Below are 19,703 nucleotides of genomic sequence, written 5' to 3'. Positions count from 1 at the left end.
TCACACTTCCCCCCGTCCTTTGACCTAATACTAGACCATTGCACTCCAGCCTGGGCGACAAGAGTGAAACTCAGTCTCAAAAAAAAAAAAAAAAAAAGAATGTTGAATTTGTATAGAACTGGGGGCCATAATTCAGATGATATTATTCTTATCCTTTAATCTATTAATGTTGTGTTACATTAGTAGATTTCCTCATGTTGAAACACCCTTACAATTCCAAGATAAACTCTACTTGGTCATATTACTGTTTTTATACAATGATGGATTCAATGTGCTAATTTTTTTTTTTTTTTTTTTTTTTTTTTTTTTTTTTTTTTGGGACAGAGTCTCTCTCTGTCACCCAGGTTGGAGTGCAGTGGCGCGAACTCCACTCACTGCAAGCTCCGCCGGGTTCACGCCATTCTCCTGCCTCAGCCTCCCATGTAGCTGGGAATACAGGCACCCACCACCACGCCCGACTAATTTTTGTATTTTTAGCAGAGACAGGGTTTCACCGTGTTAGCCAGGATGGTCTCGAACTCCTGACCTGGTGATCCGCCTGTCTCGGCCTCCAAAAGTGCTGGGATTACAGGTGTGAGCCACCGCACCCAGCCTCAATGTGCTAATCTTTTACTTAGTATGATTATATTCAAGTGCAAAGTAAGAATGGCTCATAATTGTGTATGTTTGCATAGTGCTCTATGGTTGTATAATTTTTAAATGGGGAGTATGTCCTTAGGTGTACTGTAGGAGACGCAACAAGTCATTCTTACATAGTTAGTGCTAAAGGACATCAGGTGATGGTGAACGCTGGCTTCCCAGGTAGGTCTTAAAGATACGCTTCACTTGACCGATTTGTTGGGAGAAATGTCTTGACTTTACAAAAGTGACATACATTTGATGGGTAGTCCTGAAGAAAGAAAAATATATGCATGCAAAATTAGGGAAGATGAGTAAATTCAAAATCATCTTAAATGAGATGCCAAATACAAGTGAGCAACAGACTACCTTTATCTAAATTGTCTTTAAATAAAATGTTGATATGTTATGGAGATGGAATGGGTTCATATGGATGTGACAAGAAAACACTTATTTTTTTAGATTTAAGGTTTGAGACATACCTTCTTGGAAAACTGTGTCTCCCACTGAAGAAATCCATCCAGATATAATGAGATGTTTTAGTAGGAAGTCAAAATAGTTTCAGTGACCACAGCGGCTATGAGATGGTTGGATTACTGTCTTCAAATACATGAAAGGCGATGAGGCGGATTCTAGCTGATGCTCCATCAATAGAGGTTAGGAGAAGATGGCTGCATTTTACAGAAGCAACAGGTTTGTTTGTAAAAAAAAATTTACTGACTCAGAGTAGAGTAAGCTTCTAAGAGGATAGAAAATTTAAGGCACATTTGATCTTGAAAAGTGATAGGGAAACAAGCCAAACCGAAGTGTGCTCTGCCAAGCCCTGGCATGCTGCCTTGTGGCAGGAGGTCACTGTTGTGGTCTGAGGTCACTCCATCTACCATCTACACACTCCTCCCACCCACAGCGTGCTGAGGAAATATTCTCTTCAGAAATCTAGGACATCATCTCAACTTCTCCTCCTGAACTTCCACTGGAGATGAGGCCTCACACTGGGGCCAGCTGTCATGTCACAGTGGATGATCTTGTAAAGGAAATTAAGGTCCATTTGCCAGACTAAGGAAACTCAGAAATCAGAATCCGATAAAGTAAACAGGATGCAAGATCTGACCTAGGAGATTAAAATCATGTTATCAGCTAAAATCACAATCTTGGAACATGAGAAAAATATCTAAGTTTAAAACATAGGGGAAAAAAAATGATAGCCTACAAAGGAACAGAAGTTTCTGGAACCTTAAATTCTAATGCAGTGTGGCAAGGCCCCTCCTACCCCAGCCGGGCGTATGGGCTTTCCTCCAGGTTCCAGCTCCCTGCTTCTCTGAAATGTCTTGGCATCTTTAGGAGACCGCAGGTTCTCTGGTCCCGTGACTCCAAACCTCAGAATCACCGAGGGAGCTTGATCAGAATACAGACCCCAAACTCCATCACAAACCAGTGACATGGACTCTCTATATCTTGGATTTGGAAATCTGTGATTTTGAACAAGCTGCCAAGTGATTGATTCTTCTATAGCCCGCCCAGACCTGGTCATCAGGCCGGGCTTATGAAGGATTTTGCACCAGACAATAGTAGTTGATCTGCTTGATGTGGAGCCTCCGAGCAGAGAACTATTGCTGCTAAAACATCATGAGGTGAAACATACTTTAAAAATATATTTTTAATTAAATTTTGCATTTTTGTTATTTCTCTTTTGTTAATTATTATTTCACACTTAACGATTTATTTGAAGCAATATCACCAATATCACTGAAATCCTTTAGCCAACATAATTTATTTCCAGTGATTATATGAGATTCTGCAATTCAAACGTGCTTAGTTTGAAGCCACGGTGGCCTGGATATTGACTGCTGAAATATACTAGTTCAGGGGTGAAAATAACAATAACAGTATCAGTGAACACTTACAGCGGTGCCCACTAGATACTGGGCAGAGTGCTAATGCGAGTTAGGAGAGTTAATGCATTTTGTCTTCTCTGAAAGCATGAGAGAGGATGAGATAGGTATTATTGGCTCGATTTCACAGCTGGGATATCTGAAGGACAGAGAAGTGATTTGTGCGGGTCTCACCACAGAGTCATGCCCAGACTCCAGAGTCCTCGCTCCTACTGGCCACACTGTCCCGCTGTCCACAACATCTCCCAGCAGTTAATCTCCATCTGCTCTGCAGGAACACACCACACTCCCCCCAGCTCTGCATGGACACTTCCCTGGGGTGGCCCAGCTGCTCCGGGGCATCCACCTTCTCACCTACGCATGCTTCCTTGTGGACCTGTCCTGTGCTGGGTTGTGATGCTGAGAGCTGCTGACGGCGCCTGCTGCAGGAGTCATGGCTCTGATGCTCAGTGTGGCCTGAGCTCAGGGATGCTTCACCCCTGGATGGCATCTTGCCCTTTCCTGCCAGCCCAGTGCCTTTCCCATAGGAGGTACTGCCACTGTGCACCCTCCATACCCAGCTCACTTGGACACATTTACTGAGTCATTGAGGACACAGGCTTTGATCCCATAGGACAAAGTGAATGCTGGACACTGGGGTGTATTTGGAATTGTCCCACCCCCTCACCAACAGGCACCCATTGTCCGCAGACCCCACTTATGCACTGGGTCACCCATGGAAAGAAATTCCTAGCAAGACCCTCACCAAGTCTCTAAATATGCCTGGCAGTAATTGATCATATGAGTGAACACAGAAAGAAATTGATGATAATGAGGGCAAGAGACAAGTATCAGAGCCAAGATTTAAGCTTCAGTTTGGAGCTCCTGGCTCCCATCCCTCCAACCCTGTAGGCCCATATGCTGCCTCTCAGTGCAGCACCTGAACTCTAGAGGAAGTGAAGCACCTTGGAGCTATTTGGGGGACATCACGTGTTCTTTACCGAGTGTTCTTTCTGAATGTTCTTTACCAGGTAGAAGAGAGCTGGGATCCCAATCAGGGGTGGTCCTGATTTTAGAGCCAATGGAGTAACTTCCTGGATAAAGAGTTTATGAACGCAGTATTAACACACTCTCAATTCAGGGTCTGTGCAGAGTATACACACCAATTAGGGGGGTGAGATGGGGATGAGTTCGAGAACTATACTCACAGCGCTTTCAGTGTTGTGGCTCAACTGAAGCCTTTAAAGGGATTAGTTCATTCTCACACAGCTCTGAGCAGGCCTTTAAGACGTGGTGGCTCACGCCTGTAATCTCAGCACTTTGGGAGGCTGAAGCGAGTGGATCTCTTGAGGTCAGGAGTTCGAGACTAGCCTGGCCAACATGGTGAAACCCCGTCTCTACTAAAAATACAAAAAAATTTAGCCGGGCATGGTGGCAGGTGCCTGTAATCCCAGCTACTTGGGAGGCTGAGGTGCGAGAATCACTTGAACCTGGGAGGTGGAGGTTGCAGTGAGCTGAGATCACGCCACAGCACTCCAGCCTGGGCAACAGAGAGAGACTCCGTCTCAAAAAACTAAAGTATAAAGAAGAAGATGACTCTAGTTACACATTATAAAAGCAACTCCATGTTTGCTAGAGAGGTAGGTGGCCTGGAAGCAGCTGTGGGTTTTCTTCTGTGCTGGTTCAGTGTGGCATAAAATACTGAGTATTTGTTCCAACCCATCTTACTCTCTTTCTCAACTTTTTCTGGCCTGTTGCTTCTCATATGGAAGGGCTATAATAATTACATCATGCATCTGTGAGAATGAGAGGAGCCTATGGACTGGAAAGCACTTAGTAACCCACAAGTCACCATACAAATGGAGAGTGTTTCCTTCTGTTTCACTTTTAGTTACTCAGAGATGGTGCTAGTCATCTAGAACACTGTGCTGTTTGTGTGTGTGTGTGTGTGTGTGTGTGTGTGTGTGTGTGTGTGTGTGTGTTTTAAGAGACAGGACATCTCTATGTTGCCCAAGCTGGAGTACAATGGCTACTCACAGGTGCCATCAGAATGCACTACATCTTTGAACTCCCCACATCAGCCTTCCACGTCGCTGAAACTACAGGCATGTGGCACTGTACACACCTTTGGATCGTTGTTTTTGTTTGGGGAACTACAGCAGGAGAGTGTGGTCAGGAGCATGGGATTGACGTGAAACCGGTGTGTGGTTGCTGGATTCCACAGAGAGGAATAAGGCACACATGAAGAGACCGTGCTGCAGTCCCGAGGTGGAGATGCTGTCTGAGCCTGGGACAGTGACAGGTAGACGGGCACACACACTCTCTGAGTATTTCTGTTACTAATCCGTAAACATGGGACACCCAGCCAGTAAATCACACTTAATTGTTTACATATGTTCTACAAGCGTTCCGTTTATGGCAGTGCGCGGCAGCAGAAGGCGCTTCACAATGCTAATCTGTAAATAACATAGTATGTACAGGCCTGTTTGGCAATTAACTAAAACGAACAAATCAGTCATGGTGCTGGAGATCCCCCTGTGAGTCCTGCAGAAACTATCCCCACATTAGAGCTGTTTCTCTCTGCATCCCAAGGTTCATTAAGACTTAAGATAAGGACCCCATTGTCCAATACTTGGAGACTTCTCCTCCACTGCTACTCTGTCTTTCTGAAAAAGCAGAGTTTCTCAGCAGCGGCACTATGGACATTTTGAGCTATAGGGTTCTTTGTGGTGGGGGCTGTCCTGGGCATCGTGGAAATGGCGCCAGCCTCCAGCCAGAGAACAGCCATTTCCAGGAAAGTTGTAAACAACTGTGCTTTGCACTGAGGCTCCAGCCTCCCCTCTACACACATAACCACCAGCTATGTCACAGGAAGTGGGTGAGGAAGCAGAAGAACAGCAAGTGATGGATTCATTCTGCAATGAGTAGCGCAGTGTTACAGCCTACGCAATATACTCCAGCTTTTTCCAGTTAAAAAGGAAATGTACTCAAGTGTTAGCTCCTCATCATCTGAAAGCATGACATTTTTCTAGTGCTGTTTTTATTTATGACAGTACTTAGCACTTCCATGGTGCCATGGAAGCTAGTGCCAGCTTATCTCAGTGCCATAGTCTTTGGTCTTCTATGTGTGAACATGCTCCCCTAACACACGATTACACATGTGCCAGGTTTTTTCAGGGCCCTGCCTGCCCTCTCTGCCCCTGTGTAATCCCACACCACTGACTTCCCAGCTGACCGACTATGATAAGATGACCTGCTTCACTGACATCCTCCACAGGGCTGGGAGTGGGGGCTGTTTTAGTCCCCAGGAAGGCCAACCTTGAATGACTCAGATGCAACACTATTTCCCAGTAATAAAAGCCCAGCTCCAGCTGTTGGCCTGAGGGTGGGAGCCTGTCATTTCTCAATAGAGCTTTGAAAAGACAGCCCTGTGAAGCTCCAACAGAAATGTGCTGCAGGTGTCCCGCAGACCTCTGCTGCCGCCCACCCCCGCTTGGCTTGTCACAGCTCGCCACTTTCCCCCTCTTCATTCTCTCGGGGGAAAAAAACCCAGGTAATGAAACACCTTCCTTTTAGGATGCCTTGATCTCTAAGGTGCTGGGGATAATATCCCCAATCTAGTGGAATTCTAACTCAGACTTTGTTTTCTACATTGAGAATCATTTCAGTAATGAAACAGCAGGAAGCACCCCAATGTCTCATTTTCTCTGAAAATAGAAATGACAGGGAAAATATCCATTGTTGGTGGCCTTCGATGGAACTCAAGCATCTTAGAAAGGCAGCCTGTGGAGCCTGCCTTTCTTCTGCTGGTGAGTGAGCAGTTGATGGCTGCTGGGCACATGCAGCTGGGCAAACACTAGGCTGATGCCTGCGATTCCTGGCTCTTCTCTTTTGTCTGTGGATGTTGCGCTGGGTGTCTGGGTGTTAATCTTCCTTTTCCACTATCCCCATCTCTACATCTGGAGAAAGCTTTTTCTCTTATGTGCATGCAAGGCCATTCTGAGCAAGTATCATGCCCCTCCGAATCCTTTCCTGAATAAATCCCACCCATTTTTCAGGAGTTAGCTCTCTCATTTTGGCATGTAGCTCCTATCTGATGCTGGGAGCATTTCCAAATGTTTTCTATTGAGAGCAGGTAGTGGTCATTATTCATGTTTAGAAGCCTCCATTCTCGGCATCAGCCTACCTGCAGCCTGACTCTGCTGTTGTAAAATAGTCTTCTTGGTGCCTCTTAGGCAGTTGCTAAAGCTCACGGCCCCAGGAAGCTTTTGATAGCTTCTTGGATCTTTTTCTGGAAGATTCCAGGCTCCTCTAGGCCACAGCACCCCGAACCCCACCTGACCAGTCCCTGGCTGTTCCTGTTTCCCACAGTCTGCTCTGAAGCCGTGAAGCCTTGGCAGCCTCTTTCTCAAGGGAGTCCTAGATATTAATGATAGTGGTACATCACATTGAAATGCTAAAATAGCAATCAGTGGAACTATTTCCCTGATGTGCAGGTCTAATGCGCTGTGTTGAATCAGAAGCCTTGCTCAGTGAGCAAACTCATTAAATCCTTAGGAGGAGCCTTCCTCAGAGACTGCCTTCACACACATGCCCTGCTCATCCTGTCCCAAGCCGACCCTGTCAGGGATGCTGTTTCTTGTACTTGCCTCGTAACTACCTCTTGGGGATGTGAGAGACCAGGGTTGTAAGAGGCGGCTGCCATAGAGAATACTTACAGAAAGAAAACACAGGAAAAAAAGGAGAAACTGTTCTTCCTCTCCTAGGAATGCAGGATGAGTTGCTTTCCCAAACCTACTCCCCAGGTTCATCCAAAATTTAAAGGCCCCAGGCTCTGAGAGATTTCCCTTGGGTGATACCCCTGTTCTTCATCCTGGCAACTCTGAGTGATGTGTGGGAGATGGAAGCGAGGCAGGAAAATCCTAGGAACCTGAACACCCGAATAATCTTGAAAGATCCATCTTTTTAAAAAAATATGTAAGTGTGTGGAGCTGTAATTTTTATATAATTGAGTGTTGGCCAAATATGAAAAACAATTGAATTGAATTCTTTTATTATTATTATTATTATACTTTAAGTTCTGGGATACATGTGCAGAACGTGCAGGTCTGTTACATAGTATACACATGCTGTGGTGGTTTGCTGCACCCATCAACCCGTCATCTACATTAGGTATTTCTCCTAATGCTATCCCTCCCCTAGCCCCCCAGCCTCCAACAGGCCCTGGTGTGTGATGTTCCCCTCCCTGGGTCCATATGTTCTCATTGTTCTACTCCCACTTACGAGCGAGAACATGCAGTGTTTGCTTTTCTGTTCTTGTGTTAGTTTGTTGAGAATGATGGTTTCCAGCTTTATCTAGGTCCCTGCAAAGGACATGAACTCATTTGTTTTTATGGCTGCATAGTAGTCCATGGTGTATATGTGCCACATTTTCTTTATCCAGTCTATCATTGATGGGCATTTGGGTTGGTTCCAAGTCTTTGCTATTGTGAATAGTGCTGCAGTAAACATATGTGTGCATGTATCTTTATAGTAGAATGATTTATCATCCTTTGGGTATATACCCAGTAATGGGATTGCTGGGTCAATGGTATTTCTGGTTCTAGATCCTTGAGGAATCGCCATACTGTCTTCCACAATGGTTGAACTAATTTACACTCCCACTAACAGTGTAAAAGCATCCTTATTTCTCCATATCCTCTCCAGCATCTGTTGTTTCCTGACTTTTTAATGATTGCCATTCTAACTGGCATGAGATGGTATCTAATTGTGGTTTTGATTTGCATTTCTCTGATGACCAGTGATGATGAGCTGTTTTTCATATGTTTTTTGGCCACATGAATGTCTTCTTTTGAGAAGTGTCTCTTCATATCCTTTGCCTACTTTTTGATGGGGTTTTTTCTTGTAAATTTGTTTAAGTTCATTGTAGATTCTGGATTGTAGCCCTTTGTCAGATGGATAGATTGCAAAAATTTTCTCCCATTCTGTAGGTTGCCTGTTCACTCTGATGATAGTTTCTTTTGCTGGGCAGAAGCTCTTTAGTATAATTAGATCCCATTTGTCAATTTTGGCTTTTGTTGCCATTGCTTTTCGTGCTTTAGTCATGAAGTCTTTGCCCATGCCTATGTCCTGAATGGTATTGCCTAGGTTTTCTTCTAGGGTTTTTATGGTTTTAGGTCTAACATTTAAGTCTTTAATCCATCTTGAGTTAATTTTTGTATAAGGTGTAAGGAAGGGGTCCAGTTTCAGTTTTCTGCATATGGCTAGCCAGTTTTCCCAACACCATTTATTAAATAGGGAGTCCTTTTCCCATTGCTTGTTTTTGTCAGGTTTGTCAAAGATCAGATGGTTGTAAATGTGTGGCATTATTTCTGAGGCCTCTGTTCTGTTCCATTGGTCTATGTATCTGTTTTTGTACCACTACCATGCTGTTTTGGTTACTGTGGCCTTGTAGTATAGTTTGAAGTCAGGTAGCGTGATGCCTCCAGCTTTGTTCTTTTTGCTTAGGATTGTATTGGCTATACGGGCTCTTTTCTGGTTCCATATGAAATTAAAATATTTTTTTCTAATTATATGAAGAAAGTCAATGGAAGCTTGATGGGGATAGCATTGAATCTATAAATTACTTTGGGCAGTATGGCCATTTTCATGATATTGAATCTTCCTATCCATGAGCATGGAATGTTTTTCCATTTGTTTGTGTCCTCTCTTATTTCCTTAAGCAGTGGTTTGTAGTTCTCCTTGATGAGGTCCTTCACATCTCTTGTAAGTTGTATTCCTAGGTATTTTATTCTCTTTGCAGCAACTGTGAATGGCAGTTCACTCATTGTTTGGCTCTCTGTTTGTCTATTATTGGTATATATGAATGCTTGTGATTTTTGCATGTTGATTTTGTATCCTGAGACTTTGCTGAAGTTGCTTAATCTTTTGTTTTAAGCTTCACTCTTTTGCCTCTTCCTCTCATCATTAAAAAAAAATGGTGGGATTGGGAAATGCACGTTCTCTGAGAACCTAAACGATCCATTTGACATTTCGTTTAGTTTTATTTCCTCTCTCCATATTGTGGTTGAATCCAATAACATAGCCCCGAAATGATATACAGAAATGCAAAGAAGAATAGTAAAGGCTCCTGCATTATTCTGCAGTTAGTATCATTATCTCTGGGGAGCTGGTAGTCTCTAGGGGATTATTGGGGTAGAAGAACCTGTGTTTTAGCACTCTAACTTTGAGTGGACATGTGAGGCCAGTTCTGACCTGAAATCCTAGTGTCACATTCAGCAATCAAGTACTTTGGTGGCTCCTAAAATGACTGAAGACAATGCCCACACCATGACACTAGCACTTATGAGGGCCCAAACATGGGCTATAGGGGTAGGCACTTGGTGCATTGGGGTGAGTCCTGTTACCTTCCTTTTCTTTCTATATCAGCCTAAATGTTAAGATAATTCTTGGACAAATGGGAGACTCAAACCTTGCTCACAATGACAGGATTCTGAACATTCGTTCCATGTGAATTAATAGTAGTTAGGACTTTGTTTTGCAGCCTGGATTCTTTCCTATATGGCCTCCATGCCCTCTTCAAAGGTGACTTCAGAATAACAGCACGTGACGAGTGGGTATTTGCTGACATGGACCTACTGCATAAAGTTGTAGCTCCAGCTATCAGGATGTCCCTGAAACTTCACCAGGTAAAAACCTATTTATTTATTTATTTATTTATTTATTTATTTATTTATTTTATTTTATTTTTGAGATGGAGTTTCGCTCTTGTTGCCTAGGCTGGGGTGCAACGGCATGATCTTGGCTCACCACAACCTCCACCTCCCAGGTTCAAGCGATTCTCCTGCCTCAGCCTCCCAAGTAGCTGGGATTACAGGCATGCGCCACCATGCCCAGCTAATTTTGTGTTTTTAATAGAGAGAGGGTTTCTCCATGTTGGTCAGGCTGATCTCGAACTCCCGACCTTAGGTGATCTGCCCACCTTGGCCTCCCAAAAGTGCTGGGATTATAGGCGTGAGCCACCGTGCCTGGCCAAACCTTTTTTTTTTTTTTTTTTTAAAGTATCACTCAGCTACTCAGGAGGTTAAGGTGGAAGGATTGCTTGAGCCCAGGAGTTTCAGGCTGCAGTGAGCTATGACTACACCACTGCACTCCAGCTTGGGTGACAGAGCAAGACCCTGTCTCTTGGGGAAAAAAAAAGAAAGAGGATCAGCCTGAAACTTTAGGGGAAAAAATGGCCTTTGAAAAATATGGTCTTCTTTCTCTCCACAGCTCTGTAAGTGGGTTTATTACTTAGGTAACTAAGCATTGAAGCCGTCCAGATATTCTTGACTTTAGCCAATGGTGATTTGCCCTCAAGAGCAGCTAGGACGTGGTGATACTCCACTAGGAGAAAGACAGGTATTGTGCAGAGACAATAACTTAGCAAAAGTGCCCAACCTATATCTAAAACTATATGCGAAAGTCAGAGGAACCTAAGCCATGAAGCTCTTTTCTAGGCATATTCCATTGGTTAGTGCAATGAGATAAAGAGGTGTCCTCTGTGCCGAGCTCAGGATTTGGAAAAAGAACAGGAGAGAGGAAGATGAGGAAAGGGCTTAGCTTTGGAGGTCACTGGACAGTTGCCACCTGCATGCTTCCCAGGGGTGAGTTCCTCTGATCCTTGCCCAACCCACATCCACACTTCTTCCCACCAGGACCAGTTCACTTGCCCTGACGAGTATGAAGACCCAGCAGTCCTCTACGAGGCCATCCAGTCCTTCGAGAAGAAGGTGGTCATCTGCCACGAGGGTGACCCGGCCTGGCGGGGCGCAGTGCTGTCCAATAAGGAAGAGCTGCTCACCCTGCGGCACGTGGTGGACGAGGGCGCCGACGAGTACAAGGTCATCATGCTCCACAGAAGCTTCCTGAACTTCAAGGTGATCAAGGTATGGCAGCCACGCTTTCTGGGTCCCCCGTTGGCTCACATCTCTCTATCTAAGAAGAAATAGAATGGTGGTGGGCAGGGGGCCCCTGACACAGGAGTCCCTGTGCCAGCATCCTCTGTTCAGAGGAATGTTCTGGAAGGAGCACTGGCCTGCAAGTGGGGCAGGGCATGGCGTCGGGCTGGGTGCTGCGTTCCCCTGGCAGGATCACCCTCCACCTCAGAGCCAGCACACAGGCACAGACTTTGCCAAGAAGACCCAGTAGACACACATGTAGGTGGGAGTCAGGATATAGCTTATTTGTAGAGACTTTTTAATTCTCTAGAACCCACACCTGTCTCTCATAACCTGTTCCTGGATCCAAAGGCCTTATTCCCAATGGCTCTTCTTTTCATATAGCTTCAAATCACTAAGTGAAAACAAAAACTACTTTCTTTGCATTCTCTCTCAGTTTCCCCATGAAGATGGCATCATATCCGTCTTGCAGGACGGCTCTTCTGGCTTGACTGTGAAAAGAGCTTTACACCAAACTTTTGTAGTCACAGATATTCAGTCCCAGAGTCCTGCTCTCTCATTGTAGTTAAAAACCAATAGATTGGCCAAGGCGGGTGGATCACCTGAGGTCAGGAGTTCGAGACCAGCCTGACCAACATGGAGAAACCCTGTCTCTACTGAAAAATACAAAATTAGCCAGGTGTGTTGGTGCATGCCTGTAAGCCCATCTACTCGGGAGGCTGAGGCAGGAGAATTGCTTGAATCCAGGAGGCGGAGGTTGCGGTGAGCCAAGATTGCGCCATTGCACTCCAGCCTGGGCAACAAGAGCAAAACTCCATCTAAAAAAAAAAGAAAAGAAAAGAAACCAATAGACTGGAAAACACAGGCCATCTGCCTTTCTTCCCATTCCCTCTCTGACCGGCAGGTTAACAAAGAATGCGTCCGAGGACTTTGGGCTGGACAGCAGCAGGAGCTCATATTTCTTCGCAACCGCAATCCAGAGCGCGGCAGCATCCAGAACAATAAGCAGGTCCTGCGGAACTTGATTAACTCCTCCTGCGATCAGCCCCTGGGGTACCCCATGTATGTCTCCCCACTAACCACATCCTACCTAGGGACCCACAAGCAGCTGAAGAACGTCTGGGGTGGACCCATCACTTTGGACAGAATTAGGACCTGGTTCTGGACCAAGTGGGTAAGGTAAGTTTTTACAACAAATGCCTCTATCCAGATGTTGGGGGAAGGCATGGGGGATGCAGGGAGCTCTGTACTCCTGGTTCACATTTCAGTGTCAGCCACCATTTTCTCATATGATTAAAACTGCTACCCCCAAGTGGCATTGAACAGATCATTTGTTTCAGCAAGCAGTCTCAGATTATGAATCCGTGGGAAATCTCATACAGATGAGAATCTCTTTCCCCCACATTTGCACAGGCTGAGAATCTGCTTGAGTTCTTGCAGAGCTGCCAAGGTCATGAGTCTTTAGCAGTAACCGTTCCACATCTGTTAGCAAGAACTGGAAGAACATTCCAGCACACAGTTCTCATCCAATAAGTCTTCTTACCTGGACATAGTAATCAGTTGGGATGAATTCTAAGAAGTTGTTCCGGAAGATGCAGAGCTCCCCATCGAGCCTCGGCACTAAGGGTTCCTATGGAAGGTTGAGACCGAAGCCCATTCATCCTGGTGCAGTCTGTTCCTTGACCAGATGCCGAGGTTTGCGAACAACAGCCCCTCTTCCCACCAGCATGCCAGGTGGCTGCTCACCTGGAGAGCATGGTCTTCGATCCCGATTTAGGCAAGGCCATGGTGGAGCGTTTAGGGGGATTTAGAAACGTGTTGGTGAGAATCCTCAAAGGATTTCTCCCTCCCACAGGATGCGGAAGGACTGCAATGCCCGCCAGCAGAGTGGCGGCAACATTGAAGATGTGGACGGAGGAGGGGCCCCGGCGACAGGTGGCAACAATGCCCCGAGTGGTGGCAGCCAGGAGAGCAGCGCAGAACAGCCCAGAAAAGGTGGTGCTCAGCACGGGGTGTCATCCTGTGAAGGGACACAGAGAACAGGTGGGTGCAGTGGGGGCCTCCGAACTACTGATGAAGTCCTATTTGGTCCCAGTGAGCAATGCCCTGAGTTATGATGTTGTTTTGACCTCTGAGAGCACCTTCTTGCATTGGGACAATAGATGCCGGAAATTTGCAAACTCTTGTAATTTCTGCTCAGAAAAACAACTCTCCATCTGTTAGATTCAGCTTTTACCATTTATCTATCTGTCCATGACCTTGGCCAGCCATTCATCTGTCTGTCCACCTGTCCAGGGGTCGCTCCATTCCATTCCATCTCTCACTCTATGACCGTGTGATGGTGTGCCTTCTGCATCTGGCCGTGTTGTAGCTATTGACCCATGTAGTGTCTTCCTCTTCTGCCAGTGTTTGTGGGGTACACAAACAGGCCTCCTGCCTTCCCTCTCCTGCTTCTCACTGATTCTCACCTTCCTCCACTTAGACTTGACATTTCAGAGCAGAAGAAAAGAAGGGAGGAAGGGTGCCCACAGATAGGAACCTAGGAGGTAGCTGCAGCCAAGCTTGGCTGAATCTAAAGTTTAAAATCATGTTTAAACTAACACCCAAATAGTTATGCTCCACCAGATGGATGAAGTTCCAAAACTCCACTGGTGGTCTGTGCTGGGGAGGAGGTGGCTGGACTAGAAAAGGAGGTCCTGAGGGTTGGCAGAGGATGAGTGTCCTGGGAACATGAGAGATGGATGCTCTGCCCTGGTTCCTGCTGGCCCTTGGCTTTACCCTCTGAAGCATGTTAGTGGTTTTACGTTTTGGCCTCAGTTCTTCCTCACTGTCCAGGAGCGTTTAATAAGTGCCTCTGTGCATGCTTCTCCTGCCAGCTCTGCACCAAATGAGCCAGGAGTTACAGTCCCTGCCTCCTGGGAGTGCCCAGAGCAAGGCAGAGGATTGAATAGAGACAGTAGGATGTACGCAAACATGGGCAAGACATGAGAGAGAAAAAGAGAGAGAGACAGAGAGAGAGAGAGAGAGAGGATGTGTAAACCAAAAAGTATCTGAGACAGCTTTCAATTAATTTAGAGGTTTATTTTGCCAAGGTTAAAGATGTGCTCAGGGAAAAGGGACATGAGCGACAGACCCAACTGTGGCTACTTTTTCCAAAGAGGATTTGGGGACTTCATTATTTAAAGGGGAAAGAATGGGCAATAGGGGAAAAAGGCGGGGCGGGAGGTAGGGAAAAGGGGCATTTTGCAACCACTGCAACCCGCCTTTGAGGCTTTTGATCAACCTTCGCTGAATCCACATTTTACATGTAAAAAGAGTGGGTAGAGAAATAGTCAATTGTACATTCATCTCCAGCTCTGCAGATCTGCATTTTTACATACAGTAAACATAGAGTTGAAGAAGGAGTCATGAGTGCCTTTGTCTCAGGTGAGCAGATGGAGGACTCCTAGTCCTTTCTTTGTCCCACATTTGTAAAGATAAGCTGTTCATTTACATTGTCAGGGTGAAATTTAACAGAACTGTTTTAGAGTAAAGATCTTGGGGCCCACAAGGAATTTCTCTGCAAGCAAATTAGAAGGGAGGCAGTTTTGCATGTCTCGGTTCCCAGGCTTGACTTTTTCCTTTGGCATATGAGTTTGGGGAGATTTTATTTTCGTTTCACAGATGCTAGATAGGTAGATAGGGACTGATTGATAGAGGACAGAAAGAAAGGTAGGTAGGTAGATAGATAGGTAAATAGACAAAATAGGTAGTATCAGCTGCTCAAAAGAAAGGAAAAAAGATCTTCCCCTGCCCCACCCACCCCATGCTGTTTACTCTGAGGCCCTGCAGGATGCCTGCTGGAGGCCTCCCGTGCAGCTCCCAGGCCTCCGGTATCTCATTGTTTAGTTAACATTTCTTATCGCATGAAAAATGTGTTTCAGGATCACGGGAGTGACTTTCCAGATGGGAAAATGCAGAGTAGCTTCCAAACGGTGAAATGCCTAAGCATCTGTCATTTGCCAGTACTTCCAGGTGACTTGTGTGGACCAGAGAAAGTCTAGAGTCAGGGGGGTCTGGCTACGGGGTGGGCAGGGTCCGAGACAGGAGTCAGAGGTGGGGGCTCCAGAAGCGCTTCAGACCTGGTTTCTTGAGGCTTGGCAGAAAAGAAATTGGAGGCTGGGTGCTGTGGTGCAAGCCTGTAATCCCAGCACTTTGGGAGGCTGAGGTGGGAGGATCACTGGAGGTCAGGAGTTCCAGACCAGCCTGGCCAACATGGTGAAACCGCATCTCTACTAAAAATACAAAAAACATTTAGCCAGGTGTGGTGGTGGGTGCTTGTAATCCCAGCTACTTTGGAGGCTGACGCAGGAGAATCCCTTGAACCCAGGAGGCGGAGGTCGCAGTGAGCTGAGATCACGCCACAGTGCTCCAGCCTGGGCAGGGAAAAAAAAAAAAAAATTGGAAACACCTTCTTCTCTTTCTTCCTAGTAAAACAGTGCCTGCAACTGGCCTTGCCTGGAAGAGCTGGTGTTTCTTCCACTCCAGGCAGTCCAAACACCATAGGCAGTGAGCATTCCTCACATTTACAGGAGCAATCACAGCTTCCCATTTGTGGAAGATGTCAGAGCAAGATCTTTTTTTTAAATTGGATTTTTAACTTAAAATTTAATAATCAAACTATACAATCAGCATAGTTTAAAACTCAAACAGAACTGCCTGGATTAAAACAAAAATCATGGGTTTCCCTGCTTCACCCCCCAGGAACATTCCTAATTCCCAGAGGTTACTGCTTCCAACTCTTGCAGCTGCTTTGTATTTTTTGGGCATCTACCTCCACATATTTAAATGACACGCTTACTCTGGAGCAGGACCTACTAAAGCCCAGACCAGCTATTAAATTTCTCATGAATGCTTCTTAAAACTGCTCCTGCCAAGGCCACCGCTGACTTTCTACATTTTACAAGTAAAGCTGCGTGCCTGGCAAAATATCCCACACCCCACATGCCTTGGCCACACCTGCAGCCTGACTTTGTCCCAGGCTCTGAGACCCGTTGTTGTCCTGCTAGGGGGATGGAGGGTTGGGGAGATTTATGAAGCCCTGGGCCAAGCATCAGCTGCTTTGAACTTACCCACCTTGCTGCCACTCTGCTCTTTCTTTGCTCCCACGGCTATTCACGGCATCCTTGCTGCAGGAGATAAAATTTGGTAACAGTAACAGTTCTCAGGTGCTACTCTACCAACACCATCCTGAGTACTTTCATGTGCAAATTCACTGGATCCTCACCATGGCTCTTAGAGACGCAGGCGGTTTCACCCTCCTCATCTTGCAGATAAAGAAACTGAGTGTATTAGTCCGTTTTCACACTGCTATAAAGATACTACCTGAGACTGGGTAATTTACAAAAGAAGGAGGTTTAATTGACTCACAGTTCTGCATGGCTGGGGAGACCTCAAGAAACTTACAATTATGGTGGAAGGCGAAGGGGAAGCAAGGCACATCTTACATGGTGGCAGGAGAGAGCAAGAGTGAGGAAGTGCCACACTTTAAAACCACCAGCTCTCATGAGAACTCACTCACTATGACAAAAACAGCCTGGGGGAAACCACCCCCATGATTCAGTCACCTCTCACCAGGTCCCTCCCTCGACACATGGGGATTTTTTTGGGGTGGGGATACAGAGCTAAACCATATTATTCTGTCTCTAGTCCCTCCTAAATCTCATGCCCTTTCACATTTCAAAACCAATCATGCCTTCCCAACCATCCCCCAAAGTCTTAACTCATTCCAACATTAACTCAAAAGTCCAAATCCAAAATCTCATCTGAGACAAGGCAAGTCCCTTCCACCTATGAGCCTGTAAAATAAAAAACAAGTTAGTTACTTCAAAGATACAATGGGGGAACAAGCATTGGGTAAATGTTCCCCTTCCAAATGGAAGGAATTGGCCAAAACAAAGGGGCCAGAGGCCCCATGCAAGTCCAAAACCCAGCTGGGCAGTCATTAAATCTTAAAGCTCCAAAATCTCCTTCAATGCCATGTCTCACATCCAGGTCACACTGGCGCAAGAGGTGGGCTTCCAATGCCTTGGGCAGCTCTGCATGGGTACCGTCCCCGCAGCTGTTTTCATGGGCTGGGGTTGAATGTTTGCAGCTTTTCCAGGTGCACGGTGCAAGCTGTTGGTGTATGTACCTTTCTGGGATCTGGAGGATGGTGGCCCTCTTCTCACAGCTCCACTAGGCAGTAACCCAGTGGGACTCTGGGGGCTCCAACCACATATTTCCCTTCCACACTGCCCTAGCAGAGGTTCTCCATGAGAGCTCCGCCCCTGCAGCAGACTTTTGCCTGGACATCAGGCATTTCTATACCTCCTCTGAAATCTAAGCAGAGGTTCCCAAAGTTCCACTCTTGTCTTCTGCACACCCTCAGGCCCAACACCACATGAAAGCAGCAAAGGCTTGGAGTTTGCACCCTCTGAAGCAATGACCCAAGCTGTACCTTGGCCCCTTTTAGCCATGTTGGAGTTGGAGTGGTTGGGATGCAGGGCACCACATCCAGAGGCTGCACAGAATGGTGGTGTCCGTGGCCCAACCCATGAAACCATTTTTCCCTCCTAGGCCTCCAGGCTTGTGATAGGAGGGGCTTCTGTGAAGATCTCTGAAATGCCCTGGAGACATTTTCCCCATTGTCTTGGCTATTAACATTCTGCTCCTTGTTACTTATGCAAATTTCTGCAGTGGGCTTGAATTCCTCCCCAGAAAATGGGCTTTTCTTTTCTCCTCCATCGTCAGGCTGCAAATTTTCCAAACCTTTATATTCTGCTTCCTTTTTAAACATAAGTTCTACTTCCAAACCATCTCTTCATGAACAAATATGACTGAAAGCTTTCAGAATAAGTCAGGTCACCTCATGAATCCTTTGCTGCTTATACATTTCTTCCACCAGGTACCCTAAATCATCTCTCTCAAGTTCAAAGTTCCACAGATCTCTAGGGCAGGGGTAAAATGCCGCCAGTGTCTTTGCTAAAGCACAGCAAGAGTGACCTTTGTTCTAGTTCCCAAAAAGTTTCTCATCTCCATCTGAGACCACCTCAGCCTGGACTTCATTGTCCATATCACTATCAACATTTTGGTCATAACCACTGAGCAAGTCTCTAGGAAGTTCCAAACTTTTACTCATCTGCCTGTCTTCTTCTGAGCCCCCCAAACTATTCCAATCTCTGGCTATCACCCAGTTCCAAAGTTGCTTCCACATTTTCAGGTATCTTTATAGCAATACCCCACTGTGCTGGTACCAATTCTCCATAAAAGTCCATTTTCACACTGCTATAAAGATACAGCCTGAGACTGGGTAATTTATAAAAATAGGTTTAAATGACTCACAGGTCCACATGGCTGGGGAGGCCTCAGGAAACTTACAATCATGGCAGGAGGTGAAGGGGAAGCAGGGTGTGTCTTACATGGCAGCAGAAGAGAGTGAGACCAAGGAAGTGCCACACTTTAAAACTATCAGCTCTCACGAGAACTCACCCGCTATCACGAGAACGGCCTGGGGAAACCACCCCCATGATCCATTCACTTCCCAGCGGGTCTGTCCCTCAAAACATGGGGATTATAATTCAAGATGAAATTTCGGTGGAGACCAGAGGCCTAGAAAACTTAGGTCACTGTCCAGTGTCACCTAGCCAGGCAGTGGCCAGTCTGAAAGTCATGCCTAGGCGAGCTGGCCGCAGAACTTGTGATCCCAACCACCTTGCACCATCCCATTGTCCTGGCCCCAGGGATGCTGCTTCAAGTGTCCTTGTCCCCAGCCCTGGGAATGAGCTGATGGAAGCAAGCATTACTGAATACTGAGTGTGCCGCCCTTGCTTCCTGCCTTCCATCTGTGCAGCTGGCATGTCCCTGCCCAGCATGACTTTGTCCTGTCCCCTGGCTGGCAAGGGTTCCACTTATAAGTGATCTTCCTTCTGGCCTCACGAGCAGGCAAAGCTGACACCCAGTTCTTTCTGAAGCAGCCAGCAGGGGCTCCTTTACTTTCTCACTGTGGTCAGGGAGGGACAGGAGCAGAGCAAGGGACTATCTCAAGTCCCTTTCTAGCTCAAGGAGCTGACATGCTGAGGAAAGAAGGCACTGCAGCCTAGGAAGCTATGCCAAGGCTTTTATCCCCAGCAGAGGGTCAGAGAGCTAGAAGGGGACAGGGGAGATTGAACAAGGCGTGCCACCCCTTTCCTACTTAAAAGAAGGAAAAACCTCTCCTGCTATCGTCTCTCCTGCTTTTTCTCTCTGGTCTTTCATG

General features: G+C 46.2%; 1 protein-coding gene across 1 annotated transcript in view; it reads left to right on the top strand.

Moving 5' to 3' along the window:
* The window catches only part of PCNXL2 (pecanex-like 2 (Drosophila)), a 345,612-nt gene that overhangs the window by 315,991 nt on the left and 9,918 nt on the right, over positions 1–19,703 (top strand). Inside the window, exons 29-32 of the mRNA XM_011997321.1 lie at positions 10,033–10,177; positions 11,186–11,416; positions 12,333–12,607; positions 13,284–13,471. Of these exons, the coding sequence (XP_011852711.1) occupies positions 10,033–10,177; positions 11,186–11,416; positions 12,333–12,607; positions 13,284–13,471 (839 nt within the window). The remainder of the gene's footprint in view (positions 1–10,032; positions 10,178–11,185; positions 11,417–12,332; positions 12,608–13,283; positions 13,472–19,703) is intronic.

The sequence above is a fragment of the Mandrillus leucophaeus genome, unplaced genomic scaffold (assembly GCF_000951045.1).
Source record: "Mandrillus leucophaeus isolate KB7577 unplaced genomic scaffold, Mleu.le_1.0 Scaffold537, whole genome shotgun sequence".
Lineage (NCBI taxonomy): Eukaryota > Metazoa > Chordata > Mammalia > Primates > Cercopithecidae > Mandrillus > Mandrillus leucophaeus.
The sequence above is the reverse complement of the archived record's forward strand: the minus strand, read 5'-3'. Positions and strand labels throughout refer to the sequence as shown.